The sequence below is a fragment of the Colletotrichum higginsianum genome, chromosome 3, assembly GCF_001672515.1.
Source record: "Colletotrichum higginsianum IMI 349063 chromosome 3, whole genome shotgun sequence".
NCBI lineage: Eukaryota > Fungi > Ascomycota > Sordariomycetes > Glomerellales > Glomerellaceae > Colletotrichum > Colletotrichum higginsianum.
Window position 1 is genome coordinate 4,867,311 of NC_030956.1, and position 23,404 is coordinate 4,890,714.

The 23,404-nt window shown below is 57.2% G+C and overlaps 8 protein-coding genes across 8 annotated transcripts; 5 read left to right on the forward strand and 3 right to left on the reverse strand.

The window, feature by feature from the left end:
- Positions 1 to 1,208: 1,208 nt before the first annotated feature.
- CH63R_04994 (DNA mismatch repair protein MutL) lies at positions 1,209 to 3,578 on the forward strand (the record flags this gene model as incomplete). Its single annotated transcript, XM_018299969.1, has 3 exons — positions 1,209 to 1,310; positions 1,371 to 1,550; positions 1,623 to 3,578. The coding sequence occupies 3 exons, from the start codon at positions 1,209 to 1,211 to the stop codon at positions 3,576 to 3,578; spliced, it is 2,238 nt and encodes a 745-aa protein (XP_018161215.1).
- Positions 3,579 to 4,310: 732 nt separating this feature from the next.
- CH63R_04995 (Duf202 domain-containing protein) lies at positions 4,311 to 5,388 on the forward strand (the record flags this gene model as incomplete). The annotated part of the gene is made up of 5 exons (XM_018299970.1): positions 4,311 to 4,414; positions 4,505 to 4,614; positions 4,749 to 4,928; positions 5,098 to 5,159; positions 5,254 to 5,388. 5 exons carry the CDS (start codon positions 4,311 to 4,313, stop codon positions 5,386 to 5,388), a joined length of 591 nt encoding a protein of 196 aa, XP_018161216.1.
- Positions 5,389 to 5,621: 233 nt separating this feature from the next.
- On the reverse strand, positions 5,622 to 7,735 carry CH63R_04996 (uncharacterized protein; the record flags this gene model as incomplete). Its single annotated transcript, XM_018299971.1, has 2 exons — positions 5,622 to 6,391; positions 6,448 to 7,735. 2 exons carry the CDS (start codon positions 7,733 to 7,735, stop codon positions 5,622 to 5,624), a joined length of 2,058 nt encoding a protein of 685 aa, XP_018161217.1.
- A 1,291-nt stretch (positions 7,736 to 9,026) lies between these two features.
- CH63R_04997 (Arm-like repeat-containing protein) lies at positions 9,027 to 11,389 on the forward strand (the record flags this gene model as incomplete). The annotated part of the gene is made up of 2 exons (XM_018299972.1): positions 9,027 to 9,692; positions 9,761 to 11,389. 2 exons carry the CDS (start codon positions 9,027 to 9,029, stop codon positions 11,387 to 11,389), a joined length of 2,295 nt encoding a protein of 764 aa, XP_018161218.1.
- A 586-nt stretch (positions 11,390 to 11,975) lies between these two features.
- CH63R_04998 (DnaJ domain-containing protein) lies at positions 11,976 to 12,691 on the reverse strand (the record flags this gene model as incomplete). The annotated part of the gene is made up of 2 exons (XM_018299973.1): positions 11,976 to 12,545; positions 12,614 to 12,691. The coding sequence occupies 2 exons, from the start codon at positions 12,689 to 12,691 to the stop codon at positions 11,976 to 11,978; spliced, it is 648 nt and encodes a 215-aa protein (XP_018161219.1).
- Positions 12,692 to 13,076: 385 nt separating this feature from the next.
- Positions 13,077 to 15,848, forward strand: CH63R_04999 (ATP-dependent RNA helicase DBP10; the record flags this gene model as incomplete). Its single annotated transcript, XM_018299974.1, has 2 exons — positions 13,077 to 13,356; positions 13,426 to 15,848. 2 exons carry the CDS (start codon positions 13,077 to 13,079, stop codon positions 15,846 to 15,848), a joined length of 2,703 nt encoding a protein of 900 aa, XP_018161220.1.
- Positions 15,849 to 18,342: 2,494 nt separating this feature from the next.
- Positions 18,343 to 21,835, forward strand: CH63R_05000 (Potassium/sodium efflux P-type ATPase; the record flags this gene model as incomplete). Its single annotated transcript, XM_018299975.1, has 5 exons — positions 18,343 to 18,603; positions 18,699 to 19,587; positions 19,648 to 20,168; positions 20,239 to 21,201; positions 21,284 to 21,835. The coding sequence occupies 5 exons, from the start codon at positions 18,343 to 18,345 to the stop codon at positions 21,833 to 21,835; spliced, it is 3,186 nt and encodes a 1,061-aa protein (XP_018161221.1).
- Positions 21,836 to 21,988: 153 nt separating this feature from the next.
- CH63R_05001 (Aspartate aminotransferase) lies at positions 21,989 to 23,335 on the reverse strand (the record flags this gene model as incomplete). Its single annotated transcript, XM_018299976.1, has 1 exon — positions 21,989 to 23,335. One exon carries the CDS (start codon positions 23,333 to 23,335, stop codon positions 21,989 to 21,991), a length of 1,347 nt encoding a protein of 448 aa, XP_018161222.1.
- Positions 23,336 to 23,404: the final 69 nt, after the last annotated feature.

A 23,404-nucleotide genomic window follows, 5' to 3' on the forward strand; every position in this document is an offset into this window, starting at 1 on the left:
GAGCGAAGGGGGAAACACAAAAACCAATGCTGTCCAAGTGGCTGTAGGCAACCGTCGTAGGTCGTCGAGTGGACGATAAGACCTCTTTGTCGACCTTGACCAGCAATCATCACAACGTCACTCCACGCCTTCTCCTTACTGAACAGATCACGGGGGCTAGGTGGGCGGATCATGATCGACGATTGCTCGTCTACTCCGAAGGCCTCAAGAGTCGTCTCGTACTTTGTCGCCTTTTACGAGATGCACTTGGGAGTAAGTGAGGCGATCAGGGCTTTCCACGCCATCCGAGCAAGACCCAAGGCGTCCTCGGTGGCAAAAGTGCAGACAGGCCTTGGTTGGCGTTGTTGCCTGCCGACCCGAAAGAGTGATTGGGGGTTGAAACGGCATTGAAGCTCTCTGCCTCTTCTGATGTCTCGCTCTCGCTCTCTGTGTGAAGGATGTCGACATTGCCGTGTTATTGAAAATGGCTTTGGCGCACCACCTCCCCCCTCCAGCACAGCCAGCCAAGATTCGGATGATGCGTACCTGTGCAGGGGCACCTGGAGATTCAGTACAATGGTAGCGAGGCAGGGGTGATAATGGACAACGTTAGGGAATAGATGAAAATGTGTCCCTGTCGATATGCATTATTGCAAAGTGAAGAAGTATTTGGGGCAATAACAATTGCAATGCCGATAACCAGGTGACTGACTTACCTGGCAACTGAGACAAGGGACTACGGAATACTGTACACCTGCCTAGGTACCTACCTTAATTGCTTAAGTACCTAGATACCTAGGTAGGTTGGCACGCACTGAGAGACAGAGACAATTAAGTGGGTTGTGATGACTAAGCTCTATTCACGTGAACGCGCGCCGGAACTTGGGCCGGTGGGTACCTCTCCCTTGGCCTCGCGGTCGTGACTTCCCACCTTCCAAGACTCCAAAGGGCCTCCGCCTTCTTCTTCTGAGTAGGTAGAAATTGTGACAGTCCCGACTCCCGTTTAAGTGCCTACACATATTGACCCTCTCCTCTGAATCTACCAGAACCCTCAGATGCAGTCTTCTGGTGTCTCGTCTCTGATTCAGATTCAAAAAAACAAAACAGTGTGACGAGTTTTCTTGGGGCGGTCCCGAATGCATCTTTTCTTGACATCCAAGTAATTCGTCCCCGCCTCGCCTCACCAGTATTGTCTCCGCCTCAGCGTGACTGCACGCGGTGTTGCCATCATGTCTTCTAGCCCTATGGACATTGATCCTTCACCTGCGGCTGGAACAAAGCGGAAGGCAGAGGAAGACCCGGACGAGTCTCGTGCTGCCCGTCGCATTCGGGTGAGTTGCATTTGTCGCCTCACTTAACTTGTCACATGTCTGACTTGCACAACCTCACAGGCTCTTGACCCCAACGTTGTCAACAAGATCGCCGCAGGAGAGATCATTGTTGCCCCTGTCAATGCTCTGAAGGAATTGATTGAGAACTCGGTCGATGCTGGTGCCACTGCACTCGAAGTCTTGGTCAAGGACGGCGGCCTCAAACTCCTCCAGATCACCGACAATGGCTGCGGCATCCAGGTAAGTGCATGCGTGTCTGTGCATCAGCGACTGCTCCATGGCTAGTTCCCGCCATTCTGACCCTCTCCAAAGAAAGAAGACATGGACATTCTCTGCGAACGACACACTACCTCCAAGATCACCGCCTTTGAGGACCTTGCTTCCATCGCCACCTACGGCTTCAGAGGCGAGGCATTGGCAAGCATCAGCCACATCGCCCATCTTTCCGTCACCACCAAGACCAAGGATTCGGATTGCGCCTGGCGCGCCGCCTACCTCGATGGCAAGCTGGCCCCTGCCAAACCCGGCCAGTCGGCTGAGCCCAAGCCTACGGCTGGACGCCAGGGCACCCAGATCAGCGTTGAAGACATGTTCTATAACATACCAACGCGTCGACGGGCTTTCAGGTCGCCTGCTGAAGAGTACAACAAGATCATCGACATCGTCGGCCGATACGCCATCCACTGCAAGGGAGTCGCCTTCTCGTGCAAAAAGTACGGCGAATCGGGCACCAGTGTCTCCATCCAGGCAACGGCGACCGAGGTCGACCGCATTAGGCAGATTCACGGATCAAGTGTTGCCAACGAGCTGATGCAATTCTCAACATCCGAAGACCGCTGGGGCTTCAAGGCTACCGGCTGGGCCACGAATGCCAACTACAACATCAAGAAAACCACCTTCCTCCTCTTCATCAATCACCGCTGTGTCGAGTCCACCAACATCAAAAAGGCCCTCGAACAGTTGTACTCGTCATTCCTGCCCAAGGGCGGTCGGCCTTTCATCTACATCAGCTTGGAGATCGACCCCGCCCGCGTCGATGTCAACGTGCATCCGACAAAGCAGGAGGTGCATTTTCTGAACGAGGACGATATCATCCAGTCGATATGCGAGCACATTCGATCGCAGCTCGCCGAGGTGGACACAAGCCGCACATTTATGACACAAAGCCTGCTTCCGGGCAGCCATCTGGTGGACGCGCCCCTTCAGGCCGAGGATGAGGGTGTACCGGCGACGCCGGCGACTCCTGCGCGAGAAACACCAGGCTCGAAACGGCCGCGGAGGAACTCTAACAGTCTCGTTCGCACCGACACGAGCCTACGCAAAATTACCAGCATGCTCCCATCCACTATAGCAACAACACCCTCCAAGGCCTCTCCCGCGGCGGCGGCAACAGCGGCTGGATCAGCTGACCAGAATGTCTTGTCTGCCTCGGAAGATATTCGTTACGAGATGGTGGACAGGCCCTTTGCGCCGATGAGGCTCACTAGCGTCAAGGAGCTTCGTGCCGAGGTCAGAGAGGAAATGCACAGTGACCTAACGGACATTTTTGCCAATCATACATTCGTCGGCATCGTCGACGAGCGTCGCCGCCTCGCCGCCATCCAGAGCGGTATCAAGTTGTACCTCATTGACTACGGCCGCACCTGCTATGAGTACTGTTACCAAGTTGGTCTAACGGATTTTGGCAATTTTGGCACCATTCGGTTCACGCCACCGCTGGATTTGCGGGAGATTCTCCGTATGGGCGCCGAGATCGAGAAGAGCAACATTGAGTCTCCCGATGAGGATTTCGATGTCGATGATGTCATCGAAAAGGTCGCTGCCCAGCTGATTGAGCGACGCGAGATGCTTAGCGAGTACTTCTCGCTCGAGGTCACCCCTGCAGGCGAGCTCCTCACCATCCCCCTCCTGATTAAGGGCTATACGCCCGCCATGGTCAAACTGCCACGATTTCTGCTGCGTCTAGGGCCCTGCGTCGACTGGACAGAGGAGAAGCCGTGCTTCGATACGTTCCTGAAGGAGCTGGCGTCTTTCTATGTGCCCGAGCAGCTGCCACCGATCATCGGCGGCGAGGCCGACGAAAACGAGGGCGGGGATACGCTGGATGGTCAAGTCGCGGACAGGCGGAAGAATGTGCGTTGGGCGATGGAGCACGTGTTTTTCCCTGCCTTCAAGGCGAGATTAGTTGCGACGACGCCGCTGATGAAGGCTGCTGTGCTCGAGGTTGCCGATCTTAAGGGCTTATACCGGGTGTTTGAAAGGTGTTGATCTAAAGCTTTCGCCGGGGGGTGGGGGGGCAGGATGTTCCTGTTGAAACACAGTCGACTTATACTCTGCATTCTTCGAGATTATACAAAGCAGGACATGCCGCCATTTCCTTTTCCTCGAGGAGAACAGTACTTAGTTGCATGCTACGTTACAGGAGTAGAATATAGCTGAATTTGCACAACAAAATTTATGTCCTTGATCTCGTCAAATGGTTCAGTCAGTGACCTGCTCCTAACAGCCGACAAACTCGCTGCTGTGCGTAACGGGAGGTGAGCAGCTGAATTTGACCGTCATGAATGCGGCAGATGTCGATGGTCATCATACGGCATACTCCGTCCTACGAGAATTGGTCTAAATGTACAGATACCTGTTCGCGATATCCATACACGAAAGGTCGGTCGGCAAGATGTTCTACCGCGGCCATGTAAGTCCAAGAGTTGAGGTGGACACACCCCCCCGACCGCCGATCGCCGTTGCCGTACAGTGTCCGCTGTGTCTCGGCACGTCCCCAGGCCTGGCCTCGACACACCGGATCCTTCACCGTGCGCGGATCACATCATACATGGCGCTTGTGATCAAATCCGGTGCGTTCTAAGAAGCCATTCCCTGATACATCAACAACGCCCGCCTCCCCTCCGCCTGCATCCCCTCCAGATTTCAAGAACCACGCTCATTGTTGCCCCCCCCCCCCCCCTCTTTACACCCCAATTGCAATCCAAAATACAATAAGCAATGGCTTCGAGAACCGACCTCGACGACGAGGACCTCACCTTCCACTGCTGCGCGCCCCTTCGGGCCTCGGAGCTCTTGAGGCCCGTCGAAGTCGGCGAGATTGGGTCAGTAACACAATTACAGCCCCCCCCTCCCTTCACTTCTGAGTATCACGTTCTTTCCTCTGACAAGATGAGATGTTGGGGATTATACAGCGGCCCAGGCCACGCCGGGAAGTCGACGTTCTTCGCCTGGCCCATCCTCGGGCCGCTCCTGTTCGAGAACGCGACCAGCGACGCGCGAGACCACTGCGCGAACGAGAGGAGTACGTACGCCCGCCCCGTTCCGCCACCGCACGTCGTCGTCGTCTCTCGCACTTCCAGTGGGTGGAAACGAGAGCGAGAGCGAAGATAGCGAGTAGTGCTTCCGGGGCCCGTATAGCTGACACGGGCAACGCAGCGTTCCTCTCGTACCTCCGCCTGTCCGTCTACATGTCCATCGTCGCCGTCGCCATCGTCCTCTCCTTCCACCTCAAGTCCGAGCCCAGCCAGCTCGAGCTGCGCATGGCCAAGCCCCTGGGCATCGTCTTCTGGATCCTCGCCGTCGCGTGCCTGTGCCTCGGCCTCGGGAACTACATCAGTGAGCTGCCTCTCTCTCTCTCTCTCTCTCTCTCTCTCTCTCAATGTCTCTCAATGTCTCTCAATGTCTCTCAATGTCTCTCCTCACCTTCGTCCCTTCCAAACCGCGTGTATAACCAAATAATGTATAAAACCCGGCTTCCAGACTGGCAGGCCCTGACAATCTCCAGAAACCGTGAACAAATACAGTCGGAAGGCGGCCATCGTGCAGACGGGATGGCGGACGCAGCTTGTAAGTGACCCACCCGCCCGAAGAAAAAGAACAGCGAAACGAGCGCGCCTGGCCTCCATTGCGTGCTCCAGAGCGGTTCTAACGGGTTGCACAGGTTCTCTCCATCGTGGCCCTCAGCATCGTTGGGACCTGCGCCGTGCTACTGGTCATCGCCAAGATCACGGCCAACGCTCAGAAGGGAGAATCTTCACATGCCGCCGTCTATGCGGCAGGTCACGTCTTGAAATGAAGCAAACGGGTTCGATGTCAATAGCCATAATATATTTCCCGTTTCTCCCATGTCTTGGCCGCGCCATTACCAGCCTATGCTGATGCTTATCCCGTGGGTATATGTAAAAAAAAAAAAAAAAGAGAAGAGAAAAGATGGAAATGCTCTATGTAAAATACAATCGGCACCGTGCGGTCTTCTTTTTTCCAACCCTGCCACGGGCTGAAATTTGTGCGTTCTGGACCTAGTGCCTCCTACAGCCCCTTGATTTTGCCATCAGGCGTGCAAAACAGGTCTTTCGCAGACCCATCGATGTGATCGCTCCCCGCCGCTTCCTTGCTGCAGCCGCCGACCTGCTCGCGCCACCGAAACATGTACTCCACCGCCATCTGGTACACGTGCCGCAGACTGGTGCCGTCGCCCTCCCAGCTCAGCAAGGGAAGGTCATTGGCCGGCAGAAGGCTGCCGTTGTTCGGCAGCGTGTCCAGCGTCTGGATGAGCGTCCCGAAGTCGACTGCCGACTCTGACAGGCCGGCCGTCTTCCTTCTCTCGCCCCCTTCCTTTTGATATTCCTCGGGCGCCTGGTAGAGCTCGCGGTGCACTGTCGCGAGGGTAGCCGCTGTCTCGGCGCTGGGGTACAGCGTGAAGTAGCCTCGCAGCCGAGATAGGCGCAACACATGCTCAAGCCAGGAGGGGAATCTCTTGCTCACGACCTTCTCGGTCACTAGCTCCGGCGGTGGCTGGGACCCACGCGCATGCTGCAGCGCGTCGACTTCCGACACGAGACCGTGCAACTCGATCCATCTGTCGCCGAAGATGAGCATGGCGTTGCTGTTGGGCGCTTGCCAGAGGAAGGATGTCCCTTCACCGGCCTTGGAACCCTCTGCCGTCGGCTGTATGAAATCCACATTGCCGTTCAGGTACGTGGAAGGCGTCGCCATACTGATGCCCAGGAGACGCTGATCCCATTTCTGGAGGGTCGACAGGCGAGAATAGCGGTACTCCAACATGGTGTACTTGAGGTCTGCGGGTTTGGTGAGCGCGAGCGCGAGGCGATTTAGTCATGCGCGAGAAACTCACAATGGAAAAAGCCCGGCGCTAGCTCGGCCTGCGGAGAAAGAACAACGATATGGGAGTGCCTTGGCGTCGTTGGCCAGAACGACTCGAGGAAGCGAATGGAGCTCTCTTCCTCCGTCATCCGCTGTCGGGGGATCCTATGCCTCAGCGAGAGCATCTGCACGCGCCCAGGGTTGTGAACGTGTGGCGGCGGCCAGTGGAACGTCTCGAGGAACTTGGCCGTCGCAGGCTCCATGTCCTGCGGGAGCTCAATTGTAAGGTGGGGAATCGTGAAGGCGGTGTAGTCGGCGTCGGCCAGGGACTTGAGGAGGCGTAGCAGACTGCCGGAGCCGCTCGCGGGAGCTTGGATCAGGATATCGACGCTGACGTGATTCCAGGCCGCCAGCGAAGCGCTGTCCAACTTGGCCAACCACGACAGGCGTGTCCAGGCGTTCGCCGGGAGCTCGATGAGCGGGGTCTTGAGGCGAGCGGTCTCATCGCGCATGCCTTTCAAGAAGGGCAGATACTCGTCATCGGAGCCGTCAACTATGATGGCTTGCGGGTGCATGTAGGTATAGATGTGTCGCAGGGCGCGTAGGGTGGACTGCTCGAGTCGTGCGTTGGTCGAAAGGGTCGAGAAGTCGGGGCGGGCGTCATGCCAGATGATGTAGCAGGTATCGTCGACGCCATTGATCTTCTTCAGGTGGTCAAGGTCCAAGTCACTCCTGCTCATGACGGCGAAATGCACATAACTCCTCAGTTCGGTCCCCATCTTGCAGGCGAACGGCAGTAGAGTAGAGAGGCTATGAAGGTTGGAGGCGGCGAAGAGCACGTTCTGGTTGACGGGCTGGCTCCCCTTGGTCGCGGCGATGGAGTGCAGAGAGGTGGCGAGGCGGAGGAACTTGACGGGTCCGTTGTAGTCGTGATGATGTTGTTGCTCGGCGGCCGGCGGGACAGACTGGCCCTTGGGCAGGCGGCCGGTCTTTCGGAGGGTGGCATCGCGGGATTCTCGGGGGTCGTCGGGGTACGGGTAGATGTAGTTCGGAGGTCTCTCGCGGAAGACGAAGCCAAAGGAGAGGTCGCTCAGCAGATACCAGAGGCCGCAGGCTATGAGGAAGAGGTAGGCCAGACGTCGGAAGAGGCGGCGAGATGGCATCTTGGCGGCGGGCTGCCATTGAGGGTTGCGGTTTCGAAGAAGCATGGGGTTCTTGATGGCGCTGCCGCCGGGGCGGTGATGGTCGTCGTCCTTCTTGCCCATCTCTTCATCGTTGAGGAAGACGAAGGAGCGTAGTTGGCGCCATGGGCCCGGCATGCTTCTCTATCTTGAGAGGGACACGGATGTGTGCGGCGCGGCGCTGGGGCTAAGAAGAGAAACCTAGAAACGGGCGGGAAAGAAACCAAGGTTCACAGGTTTGCAACGGAGGGGTGGGGGGAAGAGAGGAGGATCCGAGAGTCGAACGTCTCACATCTTCTCGTTGACGTCGATGTTGGCTGCGTATCTGGCAAAGCTCCAGATGCACAGGAAGAAGAGGAGGACAGCGTAGCGCAACACGGCACAGCAGTTTGAAACAGAGAAGTGGACAGGTGAAGGGAGTAGCGGGACGGGATGGAATGAGATGGGATGGGACAGCCGCAGAACACTAAGGTAAACGCTTAGGGATTTGTGTGCGCGTGCGTGCCCCTTGTCCAGTTCCTGACCTTCCCCTTCGTTTTCCCCCTTGGTGCCGGCAATTGAGCAGCCAGACCAGTTTCAGGGTTGTTGCTCCTTGTTCTCGAGCTGGGCTGTGCAGCTATGTTGCAGACGCGACTGCGGGAGCTTGAGTGTGGTGGGTTCTCGAGTGTTGGCGGTGGATCCGTGGAGCTGTCCAGACGCGGAAGCTTGGTATGGGAGGAAGGAAGATGGAACACCGAGAGTCGAAGCTTCAGTGCACTAGTCTCATCACACATAGGTGTGTGTGCGTATGTGTATTTGCGTGTAGCGAATGTGACAGGACGGTGACAGTGACAAAGTGAATATGAATACTCTGTATGGTTGTGGTGGTTGTGGTGGTTGTGGTGGTGTACATCGTATGTGCGAGAGGAAAAGTGGCATCAACTAGCTCGATCAAGGGGACCGTTGCGGAGGGAGGGCGGAGGGGAGGGAGAGCACGGACGAGCGTATCGAGCATGTCCGGCTTGGCGTCTGTCCGCCCAGATACACTGACAGCAATGGCATCCATCAACCACTCCTCCTTCCTGCTTGCTGGCAGCTGATCTCCCAGTGTCGTGTCTCACATCTCACAATAGAAGCAACAGAAGAGGGAGATTGGAAATGACGGGGATGTACATCTCCACAGGTACTTATTTCAGATACCTTCGTACACGTGGAGGTGTTATTTTGGTCCCAAGGAGTGGAGAAAATCTTGCCTAGAGTCACTGGCTGTCTACCTACCTACATAAGGTACCTACCTACCTTAGGGACTGCAGGTACCCTTCCGGAAGTTAGGTAGGTAGCTACTGTGTACCTCGTATCCACTGCACTCACCTGCTCAGGTGTTCAAGCAGGTACTAGTGTGTAAGGTACGTGCCTGCGTCCCTGTGGATCACTGACCTTACCTAGGTAGATGCGGGGCGCACGGGAACCCGAGCCACGAGCCACATTGTGGCTGCCCTTAGCAACGCTTTTTTCGAATTTTTATTTCATTTTGGACGTGAAGCAACTTTTGAGCAGGGTCGGTCACGAAGCAAGTAAAACAAACGTTAACATTTATTTATACAAGACACCAAGTTCAGTTGCCTACATCCTTTGCACACACACGCCTCAAAGACACGGCATCTCAACTCTCACAACCTCATTCCGCCCCCCCCCCCCCCCAAAACCCACTCCCCGCAACATGGGCAAGTCAAGGCGAAACAGAGGCGGCCAAAGCCATCGCAAGGACCCCATCGCCAAATCCGTCAAGCCGCCCTCCGACCCCGAGCTGGCAGCCCTTAGGGAAAAGTCCATCTTGCCCGTCATCAAGGACCTGCAGAGCTCCGAGCCCAAGTCGCGCGCTGCCGCTGCTGAGGCCGTCTCAAATATCGTCTCCAACGAAAAGTGCCGGAAGTTGCTCCTGCGCGAGCAGATCGTCCACATCGTTCTCAATGAGACTCTCACCGATGCGAGCCTAGACAGCCGCGCTGCCGGATGGGATATCCTGAGGCTCCTCGCCGAGGAGGAGGAGACCGACTTTTGCATCCACCTCTACCGTCAAGATGTCCTCAGTGCTATGGGCTTTGCTTCCCAGACTGTGCGTGACCTCCTTGCCAGATGACTAATACGACGGCTGTGGCAAGACACCGTGCTGACTATTTCCAGATCCTTGAGAACCTCGCCAAGAGTTCCACTTTGACCAAGGGGGAGCTGAAGATTACTTGGGCAATCACCGAGTCTGTTGTCGCCCTCTTGTCCGCCCTGGCTGAGGCCCAGGATGAGATACTCGAAGCCATTGTTGGCATTGAGGGCATCAAGAACCTCCTTTTCGCTATCATCGCTTACGCCGACTCACCCTCGAGCATCTGCCTCGATTCTCTGTCCGCTCTCCTGACTCTGTCCGAGGACAACACCCGTCTCGCTCAGGACATTGTCGCCGACGAGAGCCCCAAGCCGCTTACGGCCTTGACCAGATTGCAAGGCGTGTCTGGTGCCAAGGGTGTTTTGGCATGCGGCGTCCTGCACAACATCCTCGCCACATTGCAATGGTTCGACGGGACGCCCGAGCAAAAGAGCCTGTCTGACGCTTCCCTGATACCGACCTTGTCTTCGGCACTCAAGGAAGCCAAGCAGGAGTCTGACCTGCCGCCCAAGAGTCAATGGTCTAACCCGACAGAGGTTCTCCAGCTGGCATTGGAGATCCTAGCTGATATCGGAACAACCCTCCAGCAGTCTATGCGGGGCGACAGCAAGAAGGGCGGAGAGGAGTGGAATGGCATCGGCGATGAAGACGACACGGCTATGGACGAGGACGACAAAGAAATGGATACGGGTTCCGGCGATGAGGACAATGCCGAGGATGACGAGGACGATGAGGACGACGAGTCAATGGACGAAGACGCGCTGCAGGCCGACATGGACCTGGTGACTGGCGTTGACGATGACGACGACGACGAGGGGAGTATGGATGACCTGCCGACCCTGCGCGAACTGGTACAACAGGCCATTCCACAGATCATCACCCTGGCGACCGCATCCTCGCACTCCGAGGATGCCATGCAGCTCCAGGCGCATGCTTTGTCCACCCTCAGCAACATCGCCTGGTCGATTTCCGTCTTTGACTTCTCCGAGGATCACAACGAAGCCATCCTGAAGGCCTGGACGCCCTCCGGCAAGGCCATCTGGGGCAAGGTCATTGTTCCCATCCTGGCCGCCAACACCGCCGACGTCGAGCTGGCGACCAAAGTGACCAGTCTCGCGTGGGCCGTCTCTCGAAGCCTGCCGGGAGGCGTTCCTCTGGGCGGCGACGAGCACAGCAAGTTCATGGCCCTCTACCACGCGACCAAGAACATTACCCAAACGGAAGTGAACGGTGCTGCCAATGGAGACAAGTCCAAGGACGAGGAGCCCGAAGACCCGTTCCAGGGTCTCGGCGTCAAGTGCATCGGCGTCTTGGGCCAGCTGGCGCGCGACCCGGCCCCTATCGCGCTGAACAGGGAGATTGGCGTCTTCCTCGTCACCGTTGCCAACGCCCTGCCCGAAGTCCCGGCCGCCGACGCCATCGAGGCCCTGAACCAGCTGTTTGACATCTACGGCGACGAGGAGCTGGCATGCGACAAGGAGGTCTTCTGGAAGGACAATTTCCTGCAGCACTTCGAGGCCGCCCAGCCCAAGGTCAAGGCCTTGGTGAAGACCATTGACAAGAGAACACAGCCCGAGCTGCGTACTCGCGCCGACGAGGTGGTCCTGAACCTCGGGCGGTTCATTCAGTACAAGAAGAAGAAGCAGCCTTGAAACAAAACGGGGCCGACGAAGAGACGGACAGCTGGAGGTTTCACCGACACGGAGGCACCCGCACATATGTTTATGTATGCTTTAAAAGATCACAAGGGGCTTTCAGCCCGATGGAAACGCCGAGAGAACGGATGCATGGGCAAGGTGTCAAAAAGTACGTGTTTGGATCATGAATGCATAGCCACAATGCAACGAATGGGAGGGAAAAAAAGGTGCTTGCTTACCTGAATGGCTAGGGTGAAGCCCTCGAAGGGAAATAAAAACGGCTCTGAAAGGGGAGGGTGGTGAGGACATAAGCATTACACTTCTAACATAGTTAGGGACATAACCGCGGTGTTCAATATCAAACTCACTGGCTCTTTTTGATATAGAAACCATGCTGCTGCTGCTGCTGCTGCTGTGCATGCGTGGCCGGGAATAATCCGTAGTAATCGAGACCTGTCAGAGTTATGACAAGAGATATTCTCCCCAAGCTCCAAGATAAAACATCTTCTGCCGCCTGTAGAAGGGGGGGAATCGCAAAACAAACCCACGAGCCTCACAAACGCACCATGTCCGTCGTCCCAGACCTCGCCCAGCCTCAGCCTCAGCCAATGGGCTTCATCTTCTTCTTCTTCTTGCCGTCACCAGACTTGCCCTTTTGGAAGTCCCGCCAGCTGCTGATGCGCTGGTCCCGTGTGGCCTCCCAGTCCTGCTCGTGCTGCCTCTTGCGCTTGCGCTGCTCGACCTCTTCCTCCTCCTTCTTCTGCTCGCGGCCCTCTTCCTGCATCTGGGCTTTCATCTGCCGGCGGCGGCGGTGTTCGTTGTCGATGAGCACCTCACGCGCCTTGTCGCGCCACTTCTTGGCGAACTCGTCCGTCTTGAGCTCGGGGCTGTCGACGGTCCACTTGTTCTCGCGGATCAGCAGCATGCGCGCGTCCGCGATGGCCTCGTCGAGCCTCTCGCGGTGCTTCTCGTCCATCAGCTCCGTCTGAGCCTTCTTCAGCCGGTCGAAGGCGTCCGGCGCCAGCGGGTTCTTGGTCTTGTCCGGGTGGATGAGCAGCGACTTTTTACGGTACGTGATCTTGATGTCCGACTCGGGCACACCGGGTTGCAGGTCGAGGACGGCGTAGGCGTCTAGCCGGAAGGCCTTGAGGATTCTGTCGATTTCCGCATCCTGTTGGGAAACGGGACGACTAGTCAGTACTGTCGTTGTGTCGCATTCTTGTTTGCCATCGCGTTTACCTTGTCAAACTCCTTCGCCTCGAGCTCGAGCGCGTCGAGCGCATCCTTCTCCTCTTTTACGTCTGGTGTCGTCGCCATTGTGAGCTACAAACCCCCAAAAGTCTATCGATCTGTATATAGGACGCTGGTGTTGGGAGGCAATGAGCGCTGGCAGTACTGTAGGAATCTTGTAAGATGGAGGGAGCGAGCGAGGTTGTACACGAGGCGAAGGTACTGTGTGACAAGCCACATGAAGACCCACTGAAAGACCCTTGTTGATAAGATAAAAGAAACCACCCACCCCACGAGACTAAGATAAGATAAGATAGCGATAAAGAATTTCTCTGTCGCCCGCCCAAATTTTCCCAGACGGGGCCGCCAGCTCTTGAGTGCTGAGCTTGTTTCGCAACTCGCTGAAAATCGATTTCACGGGCCAAAGTTTCACGACGACGCATTGTACGGCCTCGCCAGAACTACAGTCAAGATGCCTCGTCGCGCAGCATCTCCTGCGCCCTCCGAGGGAGAGGTTGATATCGCCGACTCACTTTTCGCCACGAACGCCAGCGACAACGGGAGCGATGGCGGGCAGGAAACCGGAGGCTTTGACTTCGACATGGACGGCATCATGAACGGCAACGAGGGAGGGCAAGACGACGACGATGGCGACGAAGCGTTCATCGCGCTGCAACAGGCAGCCTCGTTCCGGAAGGCGTCCAACTTGAAGGGAAAGTCGGTCAAGAAGGGCGGTGGCTTCCAGGCCATGGGTTAGTGCACACAAGAGTCGTCCTCGGACTATACCACAGCGCGAATCCAACCTAACCGTACACACGCAGGTCTGAATGCGAACCTCCTACGCGCTATTACGAAGAAGGGATTCTCCGTCCCAACGCCGATTCAGCGAAAGACGATTCCTCTAATCTTGGACCGCAAAGATGTCGTGGGCATGGCGAGAACGGGTTCCGGAAAGACTGCGGCCTTCGTCATTCCAATGATCGAGCGCCTCCGCGCCCATAGCGCAAAGGTCGGCACGCGTGCGCTCATCATGTCGCCGTCCCGTGAGCTTGCGCTCCAGACGCTCAAGGTTGTCAAGGAGTTCAGCAAGGGTACGGACCTGAAGTGCATCTTGCTGGTTGGTGGTGACAGTATGGAGGACCAGTTCAGCATGATGTCCTCAAACCCGGATATTGTCATCGCTACACCTGGTCGTTTCCTCCATCTCAAGGTCGAAATGGGTCTCGACTTGTCGTCGATCAAGTACGTCGTCTTCGACGAGGCCGATCGGCTGTTCGAGATGGGTTTCGCCGCCCAGCTTACCGAGATCCTCTACGCCCTTCCTCTCTCGAGGCAGAGTCTCTTGTTCTCTGCCACGCTGCCGGCCTCCTTGGTCGAGTTCGCCAGAGCCGGTCTGCAAGACCCGACCCTTGTGCGATTGGATGCTGAGACAAAGATTTCTCCCGACCTCGAGAGCGCCTTTTTCTCTGTCAAGGGAGCAGAAAAGGAGGCTGCTCTGCTTCACATTCTCAACGACCTCATCAAGATGCCGCAAGGCACCCCTGACGGAATTCCACTGGATGTCGTGCCCTCAAAGAAGAGGAAGCGTGAGGGAGAAGGCAGAGGGAAGCCGACGGAACACTCGACCATCATCTTCGCAGCCACCAAGCATCACGTTGACTACCTGGCATTGCTGTTGACCAAGGCCGGCTACGCTGTATCATACGTATACGGTTCTCTGGACCAAGAAGCCCGTCGCATCAACACCGAGAACTTCCGCAACGGACGCGCCAATATCTTGGTGGTGACGGACGTTGCGGCCAGAGGTATCGATATCCCCGTCCTGGCAAACGTCATCAACTACGACTTCCCCCCTCAGCCCAAGGTCTTTGTGCATCGCGTTGGACGTACAGCGCGTGCCGGTCAGAGGGGTTGGGCCTACAGCATCGTGCGCGAACTCGACACGCCCTACCTCCTGGACCTGCAGCTCTTCCTCGGTCGCAGGCTGGTCGTGGGCCACGACACTGAGAACTTCTCCCACGCCGAGGATGTTGTCGTTGGTGGACTGAGACGCGACAAGATTGAAATCCAAATGGAGTGGATGGAGAAGATCCTGAAGGAAGAGGCCGACATTGAGGCCATGCGCAAAGTCTCGACAAAGGCCGAGAAGCTTTATCTCAAGACGCGCCACTCTGCGTCGAGTCAGAGTGCGAAGCGTGCGCGCGAGCTTGTAGGCACCAAAGCTTGGCACTCGCTGCATCCCATTTTTGGCGCGGATATCAACAATGCCGAGCAGGCACGCAACGAGATGATGGCCAAGATCAGTGGCTTTAGACCGGCCGAGACGATTTTCGAGATTGGAAGAGGCGGAAAGGGCTCAAGCAGCGAGGCGGCGGAGGTCATGAAGCAGTTGAGAAAACGCATTACACCGCACCGCGGCAGCAAGAAGAAGGCCGACTCAGACGACGAGATGGGAGACTTTGATGATGCCGCCAATGACTCGGACGGCGGGGCGGACGAGGGGGTGAACGCCGAAGCGATGGAGGCGTACGACTCGGAGAACGACCAAGACGACGATGACGGGTTCGAAGTCACGGTCACTAACACCGGCGAGAAGAAGAAGAAGCCGGATTCGTGGAAGGACCCGGAAGTGTTCATGACGTACGAGCCCAGATCAACCAACGCGGCCGAGGAGCGCGGTTACGGTGTCACGTCAGGCGCGCAGACGTCAAGCTTCGTGGAGGCGGCGCGTCATCTCCAAATGGACCTCACAAACGACGACACGACCAAGGGCTTCGGCGAGCCGTCGAAGGCCAAGGGCATGCGGTGGGACAAGAAGCAGAACAAGTACGTGGCGCGGCAGAACGACGAGGACGGGTCCAAGGGGTCCAAATACGTGCGCGGCGAGAGCGGTGTCAGGATCGCGGCCAGTTTCCAGAGCGGGCGGTTCGACCGGTGGCGCAAGGCCAACCGGCTCGGGCGGATCCAGGTGGGCGGGCTCGAGAAGTCCAACGTGCCGGAGCTGCCGGCGAACCACAAGTACAAGCACAAGCAGGAGAAGGCGCCGAAGCAGGCGGACAAGTACCGCGACGACTACGAGGCGCGCAAGAAGCGCATCGCCGAGGCCAAGGAGAAGCGCGTGGGCCAGTACAAGGACGGCGCGGGCAACCGCAAGGAGATCAAGGGCGTCGAGGACATCCGCAAGGCGAGGTGGGAGAAGCAGAAGCGCATGGAGAAGAACGCGCGGCCGACGCGCAGGAAGTAGGCGCTGGGTCGGTCCAGGGTGGAGGAAGCATGCTGGTATTTGATACTAATAAAAAGCGTTATGTACAAGACTATGTTTCTTTTGTTTGCTGTGTGCGCGTGTGTTTGTGTGTTTGTGTGTTCTGATTAGGGATGGCATATTCCTTGCGGGCCGGTTCAATGTCCGGCGCTTGGATCCGGCGACCGGTGTCCGGCAGTGTCTTCCCCACAAATACCGGCCCCGACGGACATGAACTTGATTTTGGTGGTCGTGCTAGTGACGTAAGGCTCCTGCTTCGACACACACAGCAGGATCTCGCCGCCCTCCTTTCCTAACCATGGTCCTTTTGTTATATTGCACAGAGAATCCAGCTACCGGATCCTGAAGCGGCATACTGTATAATTGACGTCATTCCGGAGAATGTCTAGACAGCACGCGCAAAAACAGTGCCTGTTGTGGGACTACACCAACACACGCGACCGCCCGGAGGCAATCGACCAGCTCTTCCCGCCCGCCTTGGCCAATTCCCCGTTCAGGTCAGTCCACAACTGGAACGCCTGGTACCCGCCGGAGCTCAAGGGCCGCCTGCCCTTCCGGCCGATGATCCGCACGCGGGCGCAGCTTGACACGGAGGAGTGGGACTGGATCCGCGATTCGGACGCCGCGGTCGTGCACTACCTCAACGAGCCGGAACGGCAGGGCATCTCGCCGCAGGACGCCGCGGCGTGGTGGCGGGCAAAGGTCGTGCCGGAGCTGCGGGATGCGAAGGGCAAGAAGCTCGTCGGGCCGGCCTGTGCGAGCGACGAGGCCGGCGGGCGGTGGCTTGCAGAGTTTATGAGTGTCGTCTGCGGCGGCGGCAGCGGCTGTGAGGGGCCGGACTTTCTGGGGGCTCATTATTGGGGCGGCGATGTCGGGCATGCCAAGCAGTACATCGAGTCCCTGTGGGAGAGGTATCAGCTCCCATTGAACGTTTCCGAGATTGCGTCCACCAGCCGCGACAAGGCGGAGGTCGTGAGGTTTACGCAAGAGATGAGCAGCTGGATGGATGAGCAGGTGTGGGTTGACGAGTACGGATGGTTCGGGTGCATGGCGCATTGCGCGGACGACTTTGTCAGTCCGGCCGCGCAGCTGATGGATGAGGAGGGCAGGTTTACGCCGCTCATGAGGCAGTTGATGGGACAGAGGCAGACTTGCGAGAGGGAGAGGGAGTAGTGGCACTGCGCAAGAATCGGCCAACGATGGTTCAGGGAACATGGACAGAATATGGCTCCGAGACCTTGCGACATAGGGGCCGTTTCCATGCCTCTATTGTATCTTGTTCTCAACTACAGTACTGCTCTTCGGTCACTCTATTTCCTTTGTATCCTGATCGACGGCGTTTTAAGTCACGTTTCCGAATTCCAGAAGCCCGATGTTAGGTATGATCAAATGGCACCGACAAGTACGAGAACAAGGTTTTTTTCTTTTCATTTTAAGTTTTCCTTATTTAATTTTTCGTCTTTTTTCTTCTTCTTTTTTTATTTTATTTTAATTTTTGTCTTTTTGGGAAAATTGTACGTGAACGACTGTCCAATCACCCGAAGACTTGTCCGATTGTCTGTAGCACGTGGGTCGAACCAAATCTCTTCGTCAATGATTATGACTGGGGATGTTATTGTCGACTTGTCGACTGGGAGAAGAATCCCGCCCCGCCGGCGGTGGAATAAGCCTTCAGTTGCGTCTTGGCTGCCTTTTCCTACCTAGCGTCACCTCTGCCGTTGCCCCCCCCCCCGGCTCCGCAGCCTTGAACCCTCCGACCGTTGCCCGTCAAAGACCAAAGAGTGTAAGAGGGAGGGCCCCGCTTCTGTCAAGCACACGACCGGTTGCTCTCCTCCAAGTCACGGTTCCCCGACGTCAGTTGCCTGATTAGGCAAGTCAATGACAACTCGTGCATATGCTTTATTTCTGGGTCCTTGCTTGCCGGGAACTTGAGTTGCCAAGTCCGAGTTGTCGACCTCCCATCTCTGATCATTCCGTTCTAGCAAATTCTTTACAACCCCGTCTACCCTGCTTTACACAACCTGTCTATTCACCACTGTCCAATTCGTCTTCTTTTGAGTCAACTTAAACTCGGCCTTGGCCAATGGCTTGGATTCAGTTACGTACTTTTCACGTAACAGCGACCACTTCATCGGGCAGACCTCGCTAGGCCCTTGACCAGCACCGCCTTTGATCCTCAAAGCACGGACAAGAAACAACAATGATGGAATGTCCACCTTGGCCGCAGTTGAGTCTTGGTTGCCTCTTTCGGCCCGGCATAAACGTTGTGATACGTCGGACTCATCCAGGTCTCCGATCGAATCTTCCGTAGGCGTTGAATTATGGTCGATGGGAACAATACAAATACTGTGCGGCTGGCTGGCCGAGGCCGACTTGTTCGGACAATTAATCTGTTACTACAGCCTATCCAGATGGACTTCATTTCTTCGTGAAACGGACTGCATTGTAGATCTCGGATCCGAGCATATCTCTCACGATGACAGTCACCAATGAGAAGAGGGCCGACTCCTTCCAGGAGCACTTGTCGGGACAGTCCAACAAACCGTTGAGCCGGCCGCCCCATGCCCTGGATGTTAGACAAGTCGTTGAGGAGTTGCAAGTCGACATCACACAAGGACTCGACGACGAAGACGCCGCACGCCGCATGGCAGAGCTTGGACGGAATGAACTCCAGCAACAAAAGGGCGTCCAGCCCCTCAAGATCTTCTTGGAGCAGATATTCAACGCCATGACATTGGTAAGCTGAAACCAAGACTAGAGGCAACAGGTTTTGCGTTGGTTGAACCTGCCAACTCAACCCTCCTGTCAGCAACTGTTAACGGTTTTTTATAGGTCCTATTGCTGGCACTAGGCGCAAGTTTCGGCATCCAGGCTTGGATCGAGGGCGGCATCCTGGGCGGCATCATCGTCCTCAACATCTTTATCGGCTTCTTCCAGACGTTACAGGCTGAAAAGACCATCAACTCGCTCAAGAACCTCGGAAAACCGACCTGCAACGTTTTCCGTGGCGGCAAGACGGTGGTCATCCCGACGGCAGAAGTGGTGCCGGGTGACATTGTCGACCTGAACACGGGCGACTCGGTGCCCGCCGACATCCGACTCATCGAAGCCGTCAACCTGGAAGCCGACGAGGCGTTGCTGACCGGAGAGTCGGCGCCGGTTTCTAAGATTCCCAACTCGACGTTCGACGAGGACACGGGCCCCGGTGACCGGCTCAACGTTGTCTACAGCTCCACCGTCATCACCAAGGGCCGCGGCCGCGGCGTCGTGTTTGCCACGGGCATGTTTACCGAGATCGGTCTGATCGCCGGCGCCCTGAACGGCGGATCCAGGGAGAAGGCCCTTTCGCATGTGCGGCGCAACGAGGACGGGAGCGCGTCGATGCTGGCGCACATTTCCGCGGGTTACATGGTTGTCCACGCGTGGATCGGCGAGTTCCTGGGCGTCACTGTTGGCACGCCGCTGCAGAAGAAGCTCTCCCAGCTGTTCCTGTGGTTGTTCCTGTTCGCCATCATCTGTGCCATTGTCGTTCTCGGCGCGAACAAGTTCGACTCGCGGAAGGATGTCATTATCTATGCCGTCACAACCGCCATTGGCACTATCCCCGTCTCCCTTTTGCTCGTTCTGACAGTTACAATGGCTGCTGGCACCAAGAAGATGCTCGATCGGAATGTCATTGTCCGCAACCTCTCTAGCCTGGAGGCACTCGGAGGCGTGACTAGTAAGAGCCCCTGAACCGTCTCCATCCAAGCCTATTCGCTTTCTAACTCCAAGCCTCTAGACATCTGCTCCGACAAGACCGGCACCATCACCCAGGGACGTATGGTTGTCCGTAAAGCCTGGCTTCCAGGCTGCGGCACCTATTCCGTGGAGACGACGAACGACGTATACAATCCGCACGCCGGCGAAGTCCAGTTCACAGCCGGCCAACCGAAAGACATTAGCACCAAAGCAGAGAAGCAGCACGACAAGACCACTGAGCTCGTCAATTCCCGCCAAGAAAGCAAAAACAAACCTGCTCTAGAATGGTACTTGAACGTCGCCTCGCTGGCCAACCTGGCAACCTTGAAGCAGAGCGACGACAGCTCCGCCAACCACGGAGAGTGGAAGGCTCGCGGCGCTCCCACGGAGATTGCGATCGAAGTCTTTGCGTCTCGGTTCGGATGGAATAGACTGGAGTTGTCACAGGGCCCTGATGCGACCTGGACAGAGATCGCCGAGTTCCCCTTCGATTCTGACGTCAAGAAGATGTCCGTGGTCTTTAAGCATGTTGCATCGAATGAGATGCATGTCTTCACCAAGGTAGGAACTTGTGTCTTACAATACTCTCTCCTCCTAGGTTGTCTCAACTGACTGACTGAACTCGTCATAGGGCGCTGTCGAGCGTGTACTGACGTCGTGCACAGCCATCGCGTGGGACTCGGACATACGCCCCCTGACCGACGTCGACCAGGCCGACATCCTTGCCAACATGGAGATCCTCGCCGGCCAAGGTCTACGCGTCCTCGCCCTGGCCCATCGGACGCTCGACGGCACCATCTCAGAGTCCCAATTCGCCCAAGACAAGGCCCCGAACCGTAACGACTTCGAACACTCCCTCACGTTCCGCGGCCTCATCGGCATCTACGACCCGCCCAGGCCCGAGTCGCGCCCCAGCGTCAACATGTGCCAGGCCGCCGGAATCGTCGTTCACATGCTCACCGGCGACCACCCGCAGACGGCCCGCGCCATCGCCACCGAGGTGGGCATCCTGCCGTCGCCCGACAAGTTCCGCCTCCTCCCCGCCGACGTCGCCGGGGCAATGGTGATGCCGGCGCTCGACTTCGACTCCTTGACCGACGCCCAGATCGACGAGCTGCCGCAGCTGCCCCTGGTCGTGGCGCGATGCGCGCCGAGCACCAAGGTGCGGATGATCGAGGCCCTCCACCGCCGCGGTCGCTACGTCGCCATGACGGGCGACGGCGTCAACGACAGCCCGAGCCTGAAGCGCGCCGACATTGGCATCGCCATGGGATCCGGGTCCGACGTGGCCAAGGAGTCGTCCGACATCGTCCTGACGGACGACAATTTCGCCTCGATCCTGAACGCCATCGAGGAAGGCCGCCGCATCTTCGACAACATCCAAAAGTTCATCCTCCACGTGCTGGCGGCCAACATCGGGTTCGTGATCGCGCTGCTCACGGGACTGGCTTTCAAGGACGGGAGCAACACCTCCGTCTTCCTGCTGTCCCCGGTCGAGATTCTTTGGATGCTTCTCGGGACCGGAGCCTTCTGCGAGACCGGCCTCGGGTTCGAAAAGGCGGTGCCGGATATCCTTAACCGCCCGCCTCAGAATGTGAGTCTTCCTCCAAGTGTTCCCCTTCCCGAATCCCTCGGGGAAAACCCTCTCAACAAATGCTGACAACAGACCCCGACAGTTGAACTACGGCGTCTTCACCCACGAGTTCCTCTTTGACATGGTCGTCTACGGCCTCCTCATGGCCGGCTGCGTCCTCGGCGCCTTCACCCTCGTCATCTTCGGCTTCAACGACGGCAACCTCGGCCTCGGCTGCAACGAGGGGTACTCGGCCCTCTGCGAGCCCGTCTTCCGCGCCCGCGCCACCAGCTACACGACGATGACGTGGATCTTTCTGCTCTTCGCCTGGGAGCTCATCGACGCCCGGCGCTCGCTGTTCTACATGCCCCACGGCTTCAAGGCGTGGGCCCTGCACCTGTGGGGCAACCTGTTCCTGTTCCTGTCGGTGACGATCGTCTTCTTCGTCGTGTTCCCGACGCTGTACATCCCCGTCCTGGACCACACGGTCTTCATGCACCACGGCATCAGCTGGGAGTGGGCCATTGTGTTTGTCGACGTCTTCATCTTCATGGTAGGGGCCGAGGCATACAAGTGGGCCAAGAGGGTTTACTTTCGAAGGAGGCCACAGAAGCCCGATGCTGGGTTCGCTGATTTGGACGAGGGCCAGGTGTAGGCCGATGAGACCGAGATGTGTAGAAAGATACCCTATAGTGTATGGAACGTTTCACGAGTTTGAAGAATTCCATCAACCTTTAACCGAAGATAGAACTGTTGTCAAATATAACTCGAAATCTTTGGCTTATCCTATCTTCGTCTTGACGACCCTCTAGGCAGAAAGCACCACGACACGATGTATAGCCTGGGCCGTGTACTTGACGTTGGCACTCGTAAGCCCACAGACGGACAGCCTCCCCGATGGCAGCATGTAGACATGGTCATACTCCCGTAGCCGTCGTACCTGCTCCGGACCCAGCCCGGTGTACGAGAACATGCCCGATTGTCGCACAATATGAACCCAGTTCCCCGGTGTTCCCAGTCGCACGAGCTCTTCGTAGAGGGCTTCACGCATCTTGCGGATGCGGGTGCTCATTGCGACAAGGTCGGCTGCCCAAAGCTCCTGGAGCTGCCTGCTCCGGAAGATCTCGACTGCTACGCGGCACCCAAAGAGTGGCGCGACGGAGACGGAGGCGCGGTGGATGTCGATCAGGGCGTTTTCGACAGCCGGGCCCGTCGAGGGCCCGGTGCGGGACACGACGATGTGCAGTGCCCCGACGCGTTCGCCGTAGAGGCCGAGGTTCTTGGAAAAGGACTGGCACACGGCGAACTCGAGAGGCGACGATTCGAGAAAGAACCTGACGGCCCAGGCGTCTTTGGCGAGGTCGCCGGACGTGAACCCTTGGTAGGCGAGGTCGAAGACGACGAAAAGCTTCTTTCGCTGGCAGAGGTCGGCGATTGCCCCCCACTGCGACTTTGAGGGATCGAGACCCGTCGGGTTGTGAGCGCAGGCGTGTAGAAGAATGACGTCGTCCTCGCGAGCGTTGCACTCAAGACAGGCCATCATGGCGTCGAAGTCGAACGACCTCGTCACGGCGTTGTAATAGGGGTACTCCCGGACCTTGACACCGGGGGCATTGTCGTGCCAGATGTCGGCGTGGTTGATCCAGGTAGGGTCGGACAGCCAAATCGCCGAGGCGCGTGCATTCTTCTGTACGAACTTTGCAACAAGGCTGTTGGCGCCTGTCCCCGACACGGTCTGAATCGAAGACAGCCGCTGGGCGTGTTGCTCTACCAGCTTGTCGCCGAAGACGAGACGTCTGGCACCTTCGAGGAATTCGCCATCGCCACGGAGAGGCGGGTACTCGTGGAGACTGTTCACGGCGTTGAGAGACGACTTGGCCTGTCGAGCGAGGTTGGTGGTGTTAGTGTTGGTAGACTCGCCGGCTGGGGTGGGGGTGTGGGAGAGGGAACTCGCCTCAGTAACCGAGCTGAGAGACCACGGCCGGCCATCTTCGTCGCGATAAGCTCCGATAATAAGGTTGACCTTGTGTTCATCCGAATCGGTCTTGTACTCTGCCTCGAGGGCGAATGGACCTGCCGAGCTCACCGGTGGCGGCGGCAGGTCCAGGAAGAGCGACGGCGGATGAGCAGCGACGGTGATCGTTTCTGTGGCCATTTGTGCCGGTTTCTACTTCAGTCAGGAAGCTGTACGTACCAAGTCAACCATGACGAAAGTTGTCGAGCT